Raw genomic sequence first — 20,634 nt, 5'->3', positions numbered from 1 at the left:
CATGCTGCTCAAAGAGGAATCAGACCTAGTCCCTTCCTTCAGGGAGCTCTAAATCTAGTGTGGATTCACAGTACACCACAATGCTACAACAGACATAAACAAGACCTTACCCCTTCCGGTAAGGGGGAAGGATGTAGAAGCATAAAAGAGGGACACCTAACCCTGTCTTGGAAATAGGGAGCTTCCTAGAGAAGGTAAAATCTGGATTGAATACTGAAAAATGAATAGCACATAGCCAACAAAGAGGCTTGGTCAAGAAAGTGAAAAAGAAAGTATGGGAACAGGAAATTCCTTTCAAATTGACCTTTGAAAGCTCAATTATGATAAATAGGACAGATAAATGATGACAAGACTCTATTTCTTAAGCCCTTAGAAAGTGCACGAGAACATAGCTATAGGCTGGGAATAGTATCCATGTGCTGAATATATGCCCAAAAGACCTACTGTGCTTGGTGATAAATAAACACATACAGGTAGAAGTGGATTTTGAGGATAGCTCTTACTATATAGCTTTCTGAGATCAGTCTTCTCATCTGTGATAGAACCCACTTTAAAGGGATTTTGTGAGCATGCAACTTTTTTTTTTTTTTTTGAGGAAGATTAGCCCTGAGCTAACATCTGCTGCCAATCCTCCTCTTTTTGCTGAGGAAGATGGGCCCTGAGCTGCCAGACCATTGAAGATACAAGTCAATGTCAGCCATGTCAGCCCCCAGGATCCAAACTGGCAAACCCTGGGCTGCCAAAGCAGAACGTGCAAACTTAACTGCTACACCACCAGCCAGCCCAGCATGGAACTTTTTATCACATAAGGAGGTCAGTACCGTATAGAAAGAATGCAGATTTTGAAGCCATAAACACTGAGTTTGAATTTGACTTTGCTATCTACTGCCTATGTGCGCTTGAACAAAGTACTTCCACTTCCTGGCTCTGTTTCTCCATCTGTGAAATGACAGTACTAACTTCACAGCATTATAAAGATTTTGTAAGGCGAGGCTGATGTTTAGCTAACACATACAAGTTGGTATATAGCTATTCCCCTGAGCACTTTGAATGCCCTCTACCCCTCTCCTGGGACACTGAGGACCTCCCTGTGATCCAGCAATTAGAGGACTGATGTCCAGCATAGCAAATCTTGGCACAGAAATCTCTAGAGATATTCTGATTGTACTGATTATTAAGAAATTTGAATATTATCCGAAAAATAAGTAATGTAAGTGAAATGCTTGGCTTATAGTGGATATTCAATAGATATTGATCAATTTTATTTAATTTATGGAGTCAATCTATGGTTTTAGATAGGGAATGGCTGTCTACTGGGTGACATCTATTTATTCAATATATACTTACTGTGGCATTGAAGGTCTGGTTGTCTGCATCTAGGTGGAACTCATTGCCTCCCTGCCACCTCCAAGGAGTAAGAACACTGATAGGAGGCTAAGATGAAATGAAGTCTTTGGGAACAAATCAGGACCAAGGTGCTAAGAGATCGATTTTTCACCATGGACAAGCAGAGGGGTTAAATGTTCAAGCATCAGAGTAGCATGGTGTCTTTTATGAATCCTAGCTTCCTTGGCTTGGCTCCATGCCACTGCCCGGCGTGGTAAGATAGGTCTTTTGGAAAAATCCTTCCACGTGTCTCCTCTCTCTACTCGCAGCACTATTCACACTGAAAACTTCTGGTCACCAAATGTGTGTGGGCGAAGGGGTTCCCACACCAAGCATTTCTTGTTGTTGTAAGCCATTAAGTTTGGGGGTTGATTTGTTATATAGCAATACATAAATGGAACAGGCCTAAAGAGCCAACAAATAATAAATTGTGCTTTTGCCTAGGCTTGTTCTTCCTGGAAATAACTCCCTGGAAAACCCTTGGCAGAGATGGGTATCTGGCTTTCACTTTTTTATATCTTTCCCTACTAGTATTTTCCTTAGCTGCCTAGCGTGGTTGGGAGGAGATGGGCAAGGCACAGGATAATAAATACTCAACTTACTGTAGTCATAGTTCTCCAGGGAGATGTAGAGAGGAAAGTCCCTACATATTGCTCTAAGTAGGTATACTATGAAGTTTGGGACCCAGCCTCCTGTGTGGAATCCTTGGTTCTGGTGGACGCTATCATTGGAGCAAGAAAGACTATGTTTTTGTCTTTGGCCTCAGGCCTTCACTAAAAGCATGAGAATAGCTTCTTAGACTCTTTTTCCATGGAACTTACACCCTTAACATCTTTCAACTGTGGCAGTTATGCCAGAAGAGATACAGAAAAATCAGTTAAGACAACACGCACAAAGGAAAAGAAGGTACATTTGCTTCAATATGGCCCTTTTTGTACTCCCATTACCTTTTAGTAATATGACCAGTGGTTCTGGTTTTCAGCTGACATATGTCCTAGTTCCTCCTCCCTGGAAGGTGCAAAGTTTTGAGCCTTCTTCTGAACTTGGATTGGATTTCTAATGCCAGGCATTCTGCCAGGTCAGGGGTCAGCAAACTATAGCCTGTGAGCACCTGTTTCGCTATAGCCTACAAGCTAAGAATGGCTTTTGCATTTTTAAATGGATGAATGAAATAAAAGAAAGAATAATATTTTGGGATATGTGCAAATTATATTAAATTCAAATTTCAGTGTTCATAAAAATGTTTTATTAGTACATAACCACACTCATTTGTTTACGTATTGTCTGAGGCTGCTTTTGTACTACAAGGGTAAAGTTGACTAGTTGCAACAGAGATGGTATGGCCCACAAAACCTAAATGACAACTTTTGGCTTCTCTTTCATCTGCAAAATGAGTGTAATAGTAACATCTATGTCACCAGGTCAATGACATAGTAGCTATGATAGGGCTCAATAAACAATCAAAAAGGGGAATATTTTGAAGCAATATGAAAAATAAGTTATTAATAATAAGATTTCTCCAGCAGTAATAATCTGAGACATTCTGTTTCTTCCTCCATGGTGGGAAGGAAAATGTAGAAATTGTGGGAAGGAAGGAAGTAGGAACTGAAGGGAGAAGAGATAAGAGAGGCAAAGAAAGAGAGTGGGGAGAAGGACAGGAAAAGAGAAGTAGATGGGGAGAAGGAGAGGAAGTTAGAAATGGGAAAAGAAGGGGACAGTTGGAAATAAGTAAAAATAAAAAGAAGGGCGGGAAAGAGAGAGATAGGGAGGAGGTGGGAAATACCGCTCAGGAAGAGGAAAGGAAGGAAAGGAGTGGTACAGGGAAAAGGAGGCGGGGCACACAGGACAGAGGCTAAACCACCATCCTCTCCTCCTGTTTATCATTTCTCAACCTTCCTGTCACTCAACTCTCAACAACTTAGTTCCTCTCTGGTAGTCTCTCTCTTCACACCAATACTATCTCACTTAAACTTCTACTTGAATGATAACTCTAACACCCTGGCCTCTCAGTTCTAACAACAGGGCATGTAATCTGCCTCAGCCTTCCATTCACCTTCTCTCACCCTGCAGGGGCTCACCTTGGACCTTGGCATCACTAGAAACTCACAAGTTCTGAAATCTCAATTTCAAATATCCCACCCAGACCACCAGCATCTGTACTGCCAAGTATCCCACTGCAACCATTCTTCAACATCAATGCTTCTAACACCTTGGCCCCTTTCCCAGCTCCCTTCCACATCCTCACTCTCAGCCCTCATATGCCATAATTTACTTTCTATACGGTTTTGATTCTACCTACATTATCATAAACATTCTCTTGCAAACACCCTCTTGGCCTTCTCTCCCTCTGTTGCATTTGCTTAGCAAAATTTCAAGCCTGTATGAACTCAACAATTTGTCTTCTCCCTGCCTGCACCTGAACAAACATCTTCGATTATTTTACATTCATGATCTCAAATATGAAATGAGCTCTTAATATTGTTCAGAAGTCCTACTGATTAGTTTTCTTTAGAAAACCATTTCCACTCTCAAAGATGTCTATTTCATAAATTCTCTCTCCTCAAACATCCTACTCCACTATCTTTACCCTCAGCTGATGTTGCCTTTTCTTTGCTGAGAAAATAATCAGACAGGAACCCTTCCTATCTTCAAACTTTCCTGCAACTGTACCCTGCTTGCAACTCCTATTATAAATGAACTTGTTCATTTCTAAGAACTTTTAAGTCATCTAAGGCCCTCCATGTGCCCTTTGGAACACATCTAATTCTTCTTCTCAAGGAGTTACCTTTCTCCCTTTCTATGAAATTATTCCTAGTAGCTTAACTACAAGCTCTAGTACAGCATTGCCCAATAGAACTTTTTGTCACGATGGAAATGTTTTGTACGTGTACAGTCCAATACAATTGCTATTAGCCACATGTGACTTTTGAGCACTTGAAATGTGGTTAGTGTGACTGAGGAACTGAATTTTTAATTGTATTTAATATAATTAATTTAAATAGCCACATGTGGCTAATGATAGCGTGGCTCCTATTGAAACCAGTAAACAGCCATTGATGACTAGGTAGCTAGCAACTAAAGTTTTTTTTTGTTTGTTTGTTTTTTGCAACTGCTGATTATAGCTTTTAGTTGTTCACCTGCCCATTGTTAACTGCGCTGTTTAGGCAATATGCTCCCTCAAGACTCCTGCTAAGTTCCTATAGATAACATCTCTCCGGAGCCTGGATCAGCATGATAATGGGTGTTCTAGCTGTTTTTCAGGAATTAGGACCCCCTTGTCCAGTTCAGGCCAGTTGAGACCAACAACCCATCAACTGGGCCCACGCAGATATGGGATAAGTGACATTTTGATGTCAAGAAGCTAAGAACTCCACCCTCAGATCATGCTAACGCCACCATTTTGTGAACATGCATCCTATGAAAAGGCACGAAGTTTGACTCCGCTTGTGCAGATCATCAATTACCTCACCTCTCCTCAATTCCAATTACCTATCTCCATACTGCAAACCCTTACCCCATAAATATCCCTGAGCCCCCATTTTCGGGGAAGTGGATTTGAGATTCATTCTCCCACTTCCTCACTTGGCTGCCTTGTGATTAAAACCGTCTCTCTGCTGCAATTTTGTAGTCTCGGTGTTTGGCTTTCCGGGCCAGGGGCGACTTCGGTAACACTATCTCTCATCCTACATAAACTTTGCCTTGACCCTTTATTCTATTATTTTCATTTCCTCATCCCCTTTCAATCCAGTTTCAGATTAAATACAGTGTGTGATCTGCTTTGGACAAAACTGTAGACTTTCTATGTCAAAAGTCAGCCTGTTGCCAAATCCAATTTATCTGTACCCTCTGCTTTTTTTTTTTTTTAAAGATTTTATTTTTTCCTTTTTCTCCCCAAAGCCCCCCGGTACATAGTTGTGTATTCTTCGTTGTGGGTTCTTCTAGTTGTGGCATGTGGGACGCTGCCTCAGCGTGGTCCGACGAGCAGTGGCATGTCTGCGCCCAGGATTCGAACCAACGAAACACTGGGCCGCCTGCAGCGGAGCGCGCGAACCCAACCACTCGGCCACGGGGCCAGCCCCTGTACCCTCTGCTTTTAACACAACGTTCACCACTAGGTCACCACAACCCCACCCCAAACAGTCTCCTTTCTCTGCTGGAATGCCACATTCTCCTGGTTTTCCTCCTATCTTTCTGGCTCTTCCTTCTCAGGCTCGTCCTCCTCTCCCACTTTTAAAGATCTGTGTTCACCAAGGCTCATTCCTTGGACTCCTTTTCTTCTCCCACAAGATTCTTCTCTCAAGCAGGGTGCAGGGGAATAGAGTTATGGTTAAAGGACTTCCCACTGTAATAACAATATAATCCAAACTCCTTGCCACAAGCAAAAGGCCCAAAGGACCTACCAGGGGCCTAACTCTCCCACCTTCCGTCCTCTCCCTCATTCATACAGCTCTGGTCTCACTGGTATTCTCTAACACAAGCCTCTTTCGAGCTTTTGCACATGCTTTTCTCTTTTTGTAGGACACTCTATCCCAGTCTTGATTTAAGTGTCACTACTTCAGAGGCCTTCTCTGACTACCTTTCCCAAATTACATTCATCCTTTGTTATTCCTCCATTGTTTTTCCTTCAAAGTCCTATAGCCATTTGTATTTATTTATTTATTGGTGCGTTGACTTGGTCAGGTCGGCTGTCTCCCCATTGGAATTTAAACTCCTTGAGAGGGGAGACAATGGGTTTTACTCTCCCATGTGTCAACGTCTCAGACTCCAGCACAGGCTTGACACCACGAGGCGGAGACTGAACGAATGAATGACCCAGTGGACGGGCGAGCAGCCGAGGGGGCGCTAACCGGCACGGGGACCAGAAGCGCAGCCGCCGAGCGAAGGCGGAAGCCCCGCCCCTTCCGGCCGCGGCGCGGACGCCTAGGCAGCCACGGCGGCGGGGCCGCGGCGGGCGCCGGCTCGGCCCGCCCCCTTCTCCGCGCCCCGCCCCGCGCCTCCGCCGGCCCGGCCGCTGTCAGCTCCCTCAGCGTACGGCCGAGACGCGGTGTATGCGGAGCCTCTGCGCCCGCCGGCTGCTTCACGTCCTGGGCCTTCGCTTCCCGCTGCCCACCCGCCGGCCGCTGTTCCTCTGCCCTCGCCGCCTCATGAAGCCGCTGGTCGTGTTCGTCCTCGGCGGTCCCGGCGCCGGCAAGGGGACCCAGTGCGCCCGCATCGTCGAGGTGAGACCCGAGCAACTGGGGGGCTCCCTGGGCTTGACCGGACGCCAGGCCGGCCTGTCCCGCCGCGCCTGCCGGTCCGCGCCCCCTGAAGCCACCGGACTACAAGTCCCGGCGACCAAAGCGCCGCCTGCGTGGCGGTGGTCGAGGGTCCCCGGGCGCGTGGCATGTCGGGACTGGTAGTCCACGTCCGCCCGCCTTGGGGGCTCCCAGGATGGAAAGGACCGCTTGGGGTCGCTTTGTTCCCGCGCCCCTCTTTCGTTACATTTTGGGGACCAGGTTTGTCTCAAGATTGGGCTGGGAGAGGGATCCCGGGAGGGTCAGCCTCCGGGGACCCCCAGCTTACAGAGGGCAGTGGGTCGCTGGTTGTGGGATGGGAGAAGGCAGCAGGAGCGCGGGTTTAGGTTAGAAACCGTGTGCGCCCACAGCTGCCTGGAGCGGAGACCAGTTTTTCTACTCCTCCTCTTCCCTTGGGCCCTCGAAACTCCGACCCTCAACTAGTCTTTAGCTTAGAAAGGAGCCCCCAGGGGCAGGGTGTTCCTTTAGGTATTCTGCCCGTAGCACTTTCTGGCCCCGTCCACGGCAGTACCAGTTCTGAGGCTCAGCCGGTTCCTCTGGTTGGAAAAGCCACGGAGTGGTACGAGTTCAAGCTTCGACCTCTGTCGCCGCTGCCAACTCACGCTTTGTCCATCGCCAAGTCACTTCCTCTCTCGAGTCTCAGTGGCCCTCTGTAGAACATGAGGCTGTGCCCCCAGATTTAAACTCGATATGAAATACTTCCCAACCCTAAAATTGTGTTCTTTTTTTTTTTCTTCAATGCGTGGTAAGGTTACCAGTTAAGTTCCGTTAATTTTCGAACAGATGCGTGGTTAGCTGCAGTGACAGTGAGGAGAAGGGCTTATGGGAGAATCTGGGGAATGTTTGGGGGAGAAGGAAAACAAGATATCTAGAAGCAGAAGAGGCGACCAGTAGTGCTGTAAAACACACTGAAACGATCCCTGTGAAACTCAGTGACCAGCAAAAGTTTTGACCCAGAACTTCTAAAATAATTCCCTCCTCTGTCCCAGAATATGGCTTTTATTAGCTTTGGGCTTTTACTTCTCTCCTTTATGTTCATACAATCCACTGATGTCCTAGATTTTATTCTCTAAAGAGCATCCAGAAGAAGTTGGATGGTAACATCTACTTCAATTTGTGTTCTACAGCTAGTATTTATAATTATTGATCTTTTCTAGGAAAAAAAGTGAAACTACTTCAGCCAAAAAATACATAAATATTTTTCTCCTCATTTTTGATGGTTCTTTTCACATTTTAAAAGACAGGTGACAAGTGAATGATTTCAGGTTTTTGTTTTATATGTGAAATGACTCTTACATGTAAATAACATGATAGGGGAGGGAGAAAAGACTTGAGAGTCAGATATGGGTTCAAACCCTAACTATGCCATTTACTGTTTCTTTAGTCCCAGAGAAGTTGTTACTTTTAGCTTGCATGCCTCTGTAAAAAGGGAGAAATAATAGCTATCTAGTATGGTATTTGTGAATATTAAATGAGGTAAAATATCTGGCACACATAGATGCAAATAATATTTTTTCCATTTTAGACTGCCTGTTCTTAACTTGTGAGATTGGTTATTTTTACTTCGAAGTAGTATTACTTTGTAAAAATTGGTTTATGACTGTTATATTTGAATGCATTTAAATATTTTGTTTCTGAATCATAACATGGCTTCGAATGTCCGCACCCAAACTAGCAATACCCATATGACTCCACTGGATTAAAAATAATCTACATGTTCTAACTAGTGTTTATTCTTTACTCTGTTCAGTAATGGCTGATAATATTTTAAACCTGTTAATTATCAATAGTAAGATTTCCATGATGAGATATGTTCTATAACGTATTATCTATTCTTTAAGATTCAGCAATTATATGAGCTTAAACTGCTTCAAACTGTCATCTTTCATGAAAATAGTTGCTCTTGATTCCAGTTGCCATAAACATTACTAAGCTGATATTTACAAATGCCAAATATTTTATAATTTAGCAGTTGCTCTCCCCTAGCTGACTAAATAAACAATGGAATGTCTATGGTGAGTTAAGTCAGAGGTGTTTTTTCCTGTGAGTCTTGTATTTTCACTCAATATTTTATTTTACAGGTAAACATAAGCTGAATTCCAAAAGACTGTAATTTTTGGAACTCAGTTTTATTCTCTAGGAAAAAGTTATATAAATCAAGGTTAAATTCTGTAACTATCATGTCAGTGCTAATGTAGCTCACAGGGTACCTGAAATGTGGCTATAATAGAATGGTTTCTTTGGGAAAATTACATTGATTTCCAGCTCAGGCTGCCAGAAATACATCTTTGGGCCCTGGCTACAGAACCTGAGAATATCTGGCCCTCTGATGTCTTGGGACATTGCACTTAGCAGCAAGGGTGTAATTGGAAGGAAACTGGCACATTTTTATTTTCTGGAGGCGAATTCTCCCCTGCTGATTGCTCTCCCAGACCTTGAGGAAGAAAAGGCAAATGTGATACAATATCTTCTGAAAGTGTTGTGAACTGGGAAAGAAAGGTTTGAGGGAGGTTTTTGGGTTGATTTTTCCCCTTTAGTTGTACTGGTCTTTTTCAGTTTTATTTTCTAACTAATTGTTTCTAAATCTGTATCCTGTCATACTCAATTTGTTAGCCATTTTCTAAATCAGGGCAATCCGTTATTAGTTAAGTGCTCAGAGTGGAGTTATTATTGTGGAATAACCTTACTTATTACTAAAAAGTCATGGTGGGGGTACTGCATCATTTTTGAATTTTTTAAATTAAGCTTTATTTAGATTGCTTTGCCCAAGGAAAATTTATGGTACCGTAACCTAAACTTACTTTTCCAAATAACCACAATTTGGCATGTGTTAGCTGGAAGGGAGAGTTGAACCTCTTCTCTTAATGATGGTGAACATTTTGCTTATATAAGCAAATAAATTTTTATTTCCTTGAATAATAAACAAATTGTGCTGAGACTTCTATATCCATGCCAAATTACTTTCTGTAGCACCCAAAAAGCGTTCTTATCATCTGTCATAGCTTCCTCCAGGTCCTGTATGGATAACTCATACTTTGTATGGCCAATTGTGTCTCCTGTGCTTAGAAAGTTTTGGGTGATATTGACTTTAATCATGTAGAAATCAGAAACTTGATTTTATTTTTATCTTTGTGTCTCCAGTGTTGAATGTCGTGCCTGGCACATAGTAGGTGCTTAGGAATTCTTTGAATGAGTATGTTTAGAGGACGTTAGTTTGTCTTAGAGATGTAAAAAAAAATTTAATTTTGGTCCCCAGGGGGCGCCCAAGTAGCAGTTAGCTCTCCCAATTTTAGGACAGAAGGGTTTGAATGAGACTTAACTCTCTTTTACTCAAATTTCTTATGTAATACTTCTGTTTCCTTTCAGTGAATAAATGGTATGGTTGTGAAAATCTGCTGAGCATTCTAAAATTCCCAAGCTCTTGATTACAAATCCCCAAGGCAGATTACCACTCATAGAGGAAACTAGATAGAAAGATCCACTGGACATTAAGCTTGTCTAAGAGTAGGCCTTTCTCTCTCCTTTTGGTGGGATAGAGTGGAGTAAGACAGGTTTTTTTTAAAAAAGAAAGTTTAAATTATCTGTAAAAGAGATAGTCCACAGAATTCTTGACTCTTCTACGGCACCACCTTTTCGTTAAAGGTGGTTGTAACGTAGGATTTTTTTGGTTAAGAACTCAGAGGAGGGGAGAGTATATTCAGATATTACTGTCCTTACTTTTGAAAGCTTCCCCCCCTTTTTTTGCCTTTCTATTTTAAGTTACAAAAGTAATACATGCTTGTTGGGAAAAGTTAAATTTCCTCTAATCCTGAGGTCACTTGTATTAACTGTCTGGTATTAACTGCTTCTTCTCTTTCTCAATATTCTTACGAATAAAAATGTGAATATTTATCTTTTTTACCTCCAAATGGGATTATTCTATTTTCTACTGAATGTATCATGGATATCTTTTCAGGTCTTTACATATAGATTTAACTCATTCTTATTAGTAGCTGCAGACTATTCCATAATATAGATGTTCTGTAGTATGGTTGTATCATTCCTCTATTGAGGGACATTCAGGATAGTTTCCAGGAATTATTTTGCTATTGCCAACAGTGCTTCAGTAAACTTCCTTGTAAATATAACATTGCATATGGATCCTTTTATTTTTCTAAGTTTCCTAAAAGTAGGATTGCTGAGTCAGAGGATGTGTGCTTTTCTTTTGGTGAGGAAGATTGGCCCTGAGCCAGCATCCATTGCCAATCTTCCTCTTTTTGCTTGAGGAAGATTGTCCCTGAGCTAACATCTGTGGCAGTCTTCCTCTATTTTGTGTGTGGGACACTGCCACAGCATGGCTTGATGAGCCATATGTAGGTCCATGCCTGGGATCCGAACCTGTGAACCCTGGGCTACCAAAGCAGTGTGTGTGAACTTAACCACTACACCACCAGGCCTGGTCCATGCATTTTTAATTTTAATTGATAATTGTCAGATTATTTTTTAAAAACGTATTTATTACATTTCTATCAGTGGTATATAATTCTTTACCACCACTGGATGATTACCAGTCATTTTAATTTTTGCAGATTTGTAATTCAGTAATTTTTTTCACAACCGTCTTAGTCCAAACGAAATATCTAATAGTTATATTTATTAAGGTTTTCTGAATAAATTTCCCATTTTTTCCAAGAAGTCTATTAAGGTGAAATGGCATAATTACACTTTTTAAAAAAATTTCTCTGTACTTGTCATTTATTCAGAAAGCATTTTTAAGAGCTAGGCACTGTGACAGTTGCTGAGATGAATAAGGCACAGACCTTACTGTCAAACATTACAGTGAGTGGAGAGACAGAAGTTTATCAGTAACTACTACAGGCTAGAATGTGATAGAAAATACCAAATATACCGTTTAGATAAGGGACGTTTAAATTTCAGTCCAGTGCATCAGCGAAGTCTTCCCAGGGGAGGTGATATGTATGAACTCAGTTTTGAAGGACAGTAGGAAAGAAGCAGCTGGGAGATGTGGGGGAGTGGAGAACACTTAAGCAGAGTTACCCTTGTATAGGGCAATTGGAGGTATCATTTCCGAGAAAAGCGTAAGGAGCGTAAACCTATATGAGAGAGACTGACCCAGAAAACACTTCCTGAATGCAAACTGTGCTGTATGGGGGCGGGGATGTGGGGAATACAGGCTTCTAGGGGCTCTCAATTTGGAGTGGAGATAAACACTCACTAGAATTTTGTGAGACAAGATGGGAAAGATTTTGCAAATATTTAATATTTAAGTTTAACATTACATTGTCTTAAAACTGTTTATCTTTTAGTTTTGTCTCCCTAACTGGACTGTAATGTCTTCAAGGGAGAGACCCTGTCTTTCACTCCCTCGAAGGCATGGTGTTTGAACTACTCATCCTTCAGGTCTTAGCTTAGTAGCATTCTTAGTTCATGGTGCCCTTAGTGTCACAGTGGTTTTCTTCACAACCACCCTAGTCCAAAAGAAATATATAATAATTATATTTACTAAGTAATTATGATGCGGGGTCGGTGAGCCGAGGAGTCGAAAGAAAGATTTCTTAGACTCTCAAGATCTGGCAGTAGTGCTCTTTTTAGAGAATAGTGTGGAATAGCATGGGGACAGGACCCATGGGCAGTCAGAGCTTCTGCTGCCACCGCTTCTGCTGCCCCCGCTGGCATGGGGACAGGTCCCATGGGCAGGCAGAGCAGCTGCTGCTGCCCCTGCTGGCATGGGGACAGGACCCATGGGCAGGCAGAGCTGGTGTGTGGGGACAAGACCCACGGGCAGTCAGAGCTCCTGCTGCTGCCGCATGGGGACAGGACCCATGGGCAGGCAGAGCTCCTGCTGCTGCCGCTTCTGCTGCCCCCGCTGGCATGGGGACAGGGCCCATGGACAGGCAGAGCAGCTGCTGCTGTCCTGAGTTGAGGGTTAGGGCTAATTTTATAAGGCATGGGTACGTGACTTATTTTTACTGGAAAAAAAAAGAAAAGATGATGTAAAAAGTCATTAAATGATTTCAGTGCAGATGGGGTCTGGTTATTGTGCAGTCGTATAACTTTAGATAACGAATCTGGCCGTATAGATCGGCATGTAGGTGAGGATGCCCTGGGCTTCTCTCCCTGGGGCGGTCCTAATTCATACCATAAAAAAAGTCCACTGGGTCGTATAGTTTGGCATGTAGGCCAGGTCACCTTGGGCTTCTCTAGCTGGGGCAGCCTTATTCCACATCAATTAGATCCAAACAATGTTTAATAAGTATTTTCTAACAACTTAGTAACTGTGTGAAGAGATAGTACATATATGTTAAAAGAAAAAGTAGCAATTTTATTTCCACAATTACTTACTAATGGTGATGTGGGCTCGGTGAGTTGAGGAGTTGAAAGAAAGATTCCTTGGACTCGCAAGGTCTGGCAGTAGTGCTGTTTTATTCAGAGAATAGCATGGAGTAGCGTGGGGACAGGACCCATGGGCGGTAAAGAGCTGCAGCATGGGGACAGGACCCAGTGAAGGTGGGGTCTGGTTATTGGGTGGTCCTGTAACTTTGGATACGAATCAGGTCAGATCAGGTCAGGACATCCTATGCTTCCTGGAGAGTGATATAGATCAGCATGTAGGGCAGGACACCTTGGGCTTCTCTCCCTGGGGCAGCCTTGATCCTCCTCAATGGGATGTAAATGCCTGTTGGGCACTGAGCTTCTCATACCTCTGAATCAGATTGGACACGCCCATCCTCATTTCCTTTTCCACATTAATTTTCATGTGGTACTCGTTTTTATCACAGCAACCGCCCGCCAAAGAAGCAGTGTCACAAAGATATGTCTTTGAAAAGATTGTGCTGTGATCTAAAGTTGAAACTGTGAACTACCCTGAGCTGGTAGTTCACATGACATCTAACAGATATCCAGAATTGCTGTTTTCCTTAAAAATTTAAACCCAGAGCACTCTTGTGAATTCACTGCAGTGCTCCAGGGCACTTTGGCATAGAGTTTGGGAACCATGAGCTTAAATGTTATTTCCTTGGTGAGACTGGCCCTCACATGTTTAGACTAGGTCATATTTCTCTATTATATGCTTTCAGAGGGCTTTGCACCATCTGTCAGTTTGTCATTCTGTTGTCCTTTACGATAGTTACCAGTTTTTAATTCTCTTGGCCTTTATAACATTTATCAGTTTGTAATTCACCGTTATTTTTCTAATTATTTGATTGTCTCCCTTCAATATTGTGATTTAAACGAAACATATATTTGGTCATTCAGATGACCAAATCATATATATTTTGGTCGTCTTCCACAGTTCTTGACTTATAGCTCCAAAAACCTTTGGACTTTCCTGTGGTGAGTGACTAAGGTGTTTCTTTTTATGTTAATGAGGTGGCTTTTGGACCCCACCAAAAGAAGGGGCTGGTTACATGTAGAACCAACCATGTGATTAGAGGGTTGGAACTTTCAGCCTTACCCTACCCCGAGGAGGGAAGAGGAGGCTGGAGGTTGAATCACTCGCCAGTGGCCAATGATGTAATCAGTGAGGCTATGTAGTGAAACCTCCTTAAAAACTCCAGAGGGCAGGGTTCAGAGAGCTTCCGGGTTGATGAACACCTGGAGGTTTGGGGAGACAGGTGTGTCTGGAAGCTCTCTACCCTTTCCCTGTACCTTGCCCTATGCATCTCTTCCAGCTGGCTGTTCCTGTTATATCCTTTTACAATAAACCGGTGTTCTAGTAAGTAAAATGGTTCTCTGAGTTCTGTGAGCCATTCTAGCAAATTATTCGAACCTACGGAGAGGGGTTGTGGGAACCTTTCGTTTATAGCCAGTCCGTCAGAAGTACAGATAACAACGGAGACTTTCACCTGGCATCTGCAGTTGTGGGACTGAACCCTTAACCGGTGGAATCTGATGCTCTGTCTGGGTAGATAGTGCCAGAACCTAGTTGAATTCTTGCACACCTTGCTGGTATCTGAGAATTGTTTGTTGGTCTGTGTGTGTGTGTGTGTGTGTGTGTGTGTGTGTGAACTCCCCTCCCCCCCCCATGCTGGAATTGGGTCCAGAAACCCGAGAGACTTCCCCCATTAGACTGTAAGCTCCATAATGGTGAGAACCCTGGATTTCTAAATTTAGTCTCATAGCTGTAGTGTCTAGCAGGATGTCTCGCATAAATTGATGCTCAATGAATGTTTGTTAAGTAGATTTTGAAGCCAGTCAGACCTGGGTTCCTGCCCCTTGGTGAGTTATTTAAATTTTTGGCTCTTTAGTTTCTTCCACTGAAAATTTGAGATGTTAATCTATTTTACAGGATGATTGTGAGGATTAACCAAGAGAACCCATGTAATAAAGTATCTGGCACAGTGCCTAATACGTATTAGGTACTTTGTATATGTTAGCCCTCCCCCCGGACCTATTCTGTGCTTATCCATAAATAGTCAATGAAGGAAATGTCTTGAGCAGTGTAAGTAGCTCCACTTTGGTAGGCATTCTTAGTCATTAGACTGAAGAAAAATTGATTTGAAAGGACATTAATAAATATCAAAATGTCATACCTGTGTATTGTCTATTAGGCAATAAGTAAAGTTCAGATTCCAGAGTCAGACTGTCTGGGTTTGAATCTCACCCTGATGCCTACTGTGTCTGTGACCTTAGTTAAGTCATTTAATCTCTCCATGCCTCAGTTTCCTTATCTGTAAAATGGGAATAATAATTTATGGTATCTCCCTCACAGGGTGTTGTGAGGACTAAATGAGCTGGTATATCTAAAGTACTTATAGCAGTGCCTGGCACATGGTAAGTCCTATATAAATGTTAGTTATTATTTTTATTATCATCACTATCTTACTTTTTCTGTGTTAATTCTATCTCCCTCCCACCCCCTGCCACCTACTTTTGACTTGATTGAGACTTTTCCCCTTCGGATATATAACCTCCTATTTAGGAAGCTATACATTCTATTTTTAGCGGTAACCCTAGAAATTTTAAGCAAACATATTATTTAACTTAAGTCTAATATTAACGTTTTTATTCTCCCCCCCAAAAAATACAAATACCTTAAGACACTTAACTCTATTTTCCATGCTATTCTGTTTTTCAGGATTTTAATTCTATACTGACTTTTTTTGTTATCCCCACAAATGACATGTTAATGTTTTACAACACAGATGTAATGTTTAGAATAACTCACATGCATACCAGTTTCTTTATTCACCATTTACTTTTGCACTTCAGCTCTTCTGAGATCATTTTCCTCCTTCTTAAAGTATATCCTTTGGAAGTTTTTTTAATCAGTATGGACTTGTGGTTAGGAATTTTTGCTGTTTTCTCTGCATGGTGGGTTATTTCTTCCTAGTTCTGAGGGTGTCATCCTTTAGGGGTCCTGACTTTATGTGGGGCTCTTTGATCTGATCTCCAATCCTGTTTAGGCCTGTTTTTGTCTCTGTTCTCCACTCTGTGGCCCATTAAATCTCAGGCTGTAGTCATCAGTGATGTGGGGATGGGGAAAGTCCCCAGGGCAGCCAGAACTCAAGCACTCACTCACTCCTGGATTTGTTCTTTCACGATTTATCTAAATCTGAGTTACTCCTTTAATTTTCTGCCAGCCCAGTCATGCATTAAAAAAATATGTATATATATATAAATCAACTATGTGAGGGTACTGTGCCAGGAGGGGTTTCTCTGAATGTATGTATATATTCCACCCCCATCAAAATTAGACACCTCTACCTAAGTCTGCCCTAGCTTGAAGCCCCTCTTCAGTATTAGTTCTTCCCCTTATCCTTACTCCCTTTGAAATCAACTTGATTTACACCCTTTGGGTTAAAGTCTCAGTGACAATAATCGGTTAATCTAAACACCATGTTCCAGTTAAGATGCTAGTGGGAGAGGACCTCCCAAAGTCACATAGGAGTCCTGTATTTCAACAGTTGTCTTTCTGAATTGAAATTCAGAGCATTTCAGAAAAGTCGCTCTAGTAGTGGGACTTTTAGACCAGGTAAGAGGAGAAGGGTGGAGACGGGATAACCATCTTATTCTTTGTGTCGTGTTGGCTTGATTATGCTGACTCTTGTTAACCTCAAAGTTAATACTTTTATAGCCCAGTTGCCATATGAAAATGTGTTTACTCTAACATTTCAGTTGCTTTAACTTGACAAATCAAGAACATTTTTACAGACTAAACATGTGATAAGAGCATTTAGAACTTAATAGGGAACAGGTGTGACTGGACATACTGTTTGCCGACAGTTTTATGCTGCTTGGTGAACAATGCTAACAAAACATCACTTTGGTAAAGGAAAAAGCACAAGTTGTTACCTACCATTCTCAGAAACTTTCACTTTGAGGGCCTGGGTCCCATGAAAAATATATTCCATGCCTGGTTTCCATCAGTTTTCTCCAAAAGACCCATAATTTGGTTTCATTCATCATTAGGATATATCCTGTATCAATAAACAATTAAATATGCCCAACTTGGAGCCATACAAAAGCCTGCGTCCCTGCCCAATTTTTATTTTTTAAAGATTTTAGTTTTTCTTTTTCTCCCAAAGCCCCCCAGTACATAGTTGTGTATTTTTAGTTGTGGGGCCTTCTAGTTGTGGCATGTGGGATGCCGCCTCAACAAGGCCTGATGAGCAGTGCCATGTCCGCACCCAGAATTTGAACTGGTGAAAGCCTGGGCCGCCGAAGCAGAGTGCATGAACTTAACCACTTGGCCATGGGGCTGGCCCCACCCTGCCCACTTTCTATTTGGAACTTTCATAATGTATTAGTCATTGATGTTTGCTATCGGAAAGTATTATTTGTTTAATTTAACCTATAGGATTACCTTTATAATTTTGTATGGTGTAGGTCTATAGTAACATGAATTTCTGTTTTCTTGGTGTCTACTGAGAGTAGAGAGATAGCCCGGAAGATGTTTTGATTATGTAGTTGAGAATTGACTTAATGGTTAATTTAGGTCTTTAAATAGGGGAAAATTTTATTTGCTACTTATTTAATGATTATTGGGTGAGGCAAGTGGAATGTGGAAATAGTAATGATGTCAGAAGTGGAGAAAGGAAAGAATGAAGCAAATGAAGCAAAGGTAGTCCACAGCTGGCTGAAGAGTGGATTACATATGCCTGTTCTTTGTGTGTGGATAGAGTTCCTGATCTCATCTCCATGGTAGGATAGAACAAAATGATAAAGTCTGTCAACTTTGAGTCTCCTTTTTAATTTCCACCAGCTGATTCTGTTATTCAAAGGCCATAGTATCTTGAAGGCAAAAGACTGTATCTCCATGTCTGTCACCTGGAAATTACTCAGAGGCCCTATGTGGAATGGTAGAATCACTGAGAGTCAGAAGACCTGGGTTCAAGTGCCAGTTTCCTCTCCACTAACTGGCAAGTGAGCTTATCTCAATTTCTCCTCCCCCTAAAATGAGGGGTATGGAAGTAGGTGGTCTTGCCAGCCCTAAAACAGATCTGTATCCCAAGACTTCGGTGTTAGATAGCATGTGATCCAATATTATCACACTTAAGAGGCAAATTATCCAACCACTATGAATGTGCGTACCTTCTTTGCCGTTCTATGTTCTATGAATGGGAGCACCAAGGAATTGTATTTGATAAATTCCCACTGTATTTCATGTTTACGTAGAACTTCAGAGTGGTAACAAAGAATGTGTAAAGGTGGGAAAAGGAATAGCTTTTCAAAATAGAACAATTGTGTAGGTATTTTTTTAATTCAAAATATTTAAGAAATGGGATATTAGGGCCAACTTTCTTACAACATAGCATAATATTAGAAAGAATGTAGACTTTGAAATCAGGTTTGGTTTGAATCTCAGTCTACCACCTGTGGCTACATTGCTTAACTTTTCTGATTCCGTATCTTCATTTGTAAAGTGATGATTCACTGGATTGTTAGAAAGATGACATGAGATAATACTTCTACAATGTTTAACACAGTACATGGCACTCAGTGTGTAAATGGTAATGTTTATTATTTTAGAAAAGATCAGTGGAAAAGAGATCAAAGAGTAGTTTGGGTAAAAGGACTTTTGGGGAGCGCTATATTCCTATTGTTTACTACAGGATAAGGAAGTGATTACTCACGCTAATCAGTTTACAGATTTTTAAAAATCTGGTATGGTATTTTAGAGTCTATTGAATATGAAAGATCTTTCTACTTAGAGAAAATGTTTGGAGTTAACTTAGATTTAAAAAGCCTAGAAAGGTAAGTGGATTTAAGGAAAAGTTTATAGTATAAATGCTATTTATATTCAAAATAGGTTACTAGATGACCAGATGGAGCTAACGACCTAATGATTGAGTAAGTATCATAGGCTAGTACTGTGTATATACCTTAACTGTCCTGTTACTAAAGATGTGCATACTTTTTATTTTGATTACTTTTTTGTTATATAAGTAGTACATGCACATTATAGAAAAATTAGAAAATACAGGTTAAAAAAAAGAAGAGTATAAAAATTACCAATGATTTTACCATCCAGAGGAAACCACCATTAATCAATATTTTGGGACATACTCTTCCAGACATTTCTTTTTAGTAGTCTCTCTGGAAACCTGCTTTTCATTTATTATATTGCAAACGTATTACAATGTTAATAAATATGCTTTTACCTTATAATTTATATAACGATATCATACTGTATAGATTTGATACATTATTTAACTAATTCCCCATTTTGGAAATTTTATTATTTCTGTTTTTCAGAAATTGTGTTCCGTGTTTTTAAAAAAATAACTTTATTGAGATATAATTCACATACCATACAGTTCACCCATGTAAAGTGTATAGTTCAATGATTTTGGTATATTACATTATTAATTTTTCTTAATTGTGGTAAAATATAACATGGAATTTGCTATTTTAACCATTTCAAGTGTACAGTTCAGTGGCATTAATTGCATTCACAGTGTTGTGCAACCATCACCACTGTTTCTAAAACTTTTTCATTACCCCAAACAGAAACTGTAGCATTAAGCACTAATTCCCCATTCCTTCCTTTCCCCAGCTCCTAGTAACCTCTAATCTACTTTCTGCTTCTATGAATTTACCTATTTTAGGTACTTCATGTAGGTGGAATCATACAACATTTGTCCTTTTGTGCCTAGCTTATTTCACTTAGCATAATATTTTCAAGGTTCATCCATGTTAGCATGTATCAGAACTTCATTCCTTTTTATGGCTGAATAATGTTTCATTGTATGTATATGTCACATTTTGTTTATCCATTTGTCTGTTGTTGGACATGGGCTGCTTTCTCCCTTTTGGCTGTTGAGAATAATGCTGCAGTGAACCCTGGCATACAAGCATCCGTTTGAGTTCCTGTTTTCAATTGTTTGGGGTATATACCTAGAAGGAGAATTTCTGGGTCATGTGATAATTCTGTTTAACGTATTGAGGAACGACCAAACTATTTTCCATGGCAGCTGTACCGTTTTTTATTCCCACCAGCATTGTGCAAGGGTGCCAGTTTCTTCTCATCCTCACCAACACTTAACCATTTTCTGTTTGTTTGTTTAATTATAACCATCCTAGTAGGTGTGAAGTGGTATCTCATCGTGGTTTTGATTTGCATTCTTCGTATGACTAATGATGTGAGCTTCTTTCATGTACTTGTTGGCCATTCATATATCTTCTTTGGAGAAATGTCTTTTCCGGTTCTTGACCCATTTTTAAATTGAGTTGTTTGTCATTTTGTTGTTGAGTTGTCGGAGTTCTTTATGTATTCTATATATTAAGCCTTTATCAGATATATGATTTGCAAATATTTTATGTTTAACCTTTTGAGGAACTGCCTGACTTTTCCAAAGTGGCTGCACCATTTTACATTCTCACCTGCCCAGTGTGAGGGTTCCAGTTTCTCTACATAATGGCCAACACGTCTTATCTGTTGTTTGTTTTTGTTTGTTTTAAATAGTCATCCTAGAGGGCATGAAGTTATATCTGATTATGGTTTTGATTTGCA

At 41.1% G+C, this 20,634-nt stretch overlaps 1 protein-coding gene across 1 annotated transcript in view; it reads left to right on the top strand.

The window, feature by feature from the left end:
• Positions 1 to 6,302: 6,302 nt before the first annotated feature.
• CMPK1 (cytidine/uridine monophosphate kinase 1) overlaps positions 6,303 to 20,634 on the top strand; it is a 33,453-nt gene continuing 19,121 nt past the window's right edge. The window contains exon 1 of the mRNA XM_046663243.1: positions 6,303 to 6,605. Coding sequence (XP_046519199.1) covers positions 6,435 to 6,605 — 171 coding nt within the window. The 5' untranslated portion in view covers positions 6,303 to 6,434. The remainder of the gene's footprint in view (positions 6,606 to 20,634) is intronic.

This window comes from Equus quagga, chromosome 5, assembly GCF_021613505.1.
Source record: "Equus quagga isolate Etosha38 chromosome 5, UCLA_HA_Equagga_1.0, whole genome shotgun sequence".
Lineage (NCBI taxonomy): Eukaryota > Metazoa > Chordata > Mammalia > Perissodactyla > Equidae > Equus > Equus quagga.
The sequence above is the reverse complement of the archived record's forward strand: the minus strand, read 5'-3'. Positions and strand labels throughout refer to the sequence as shown.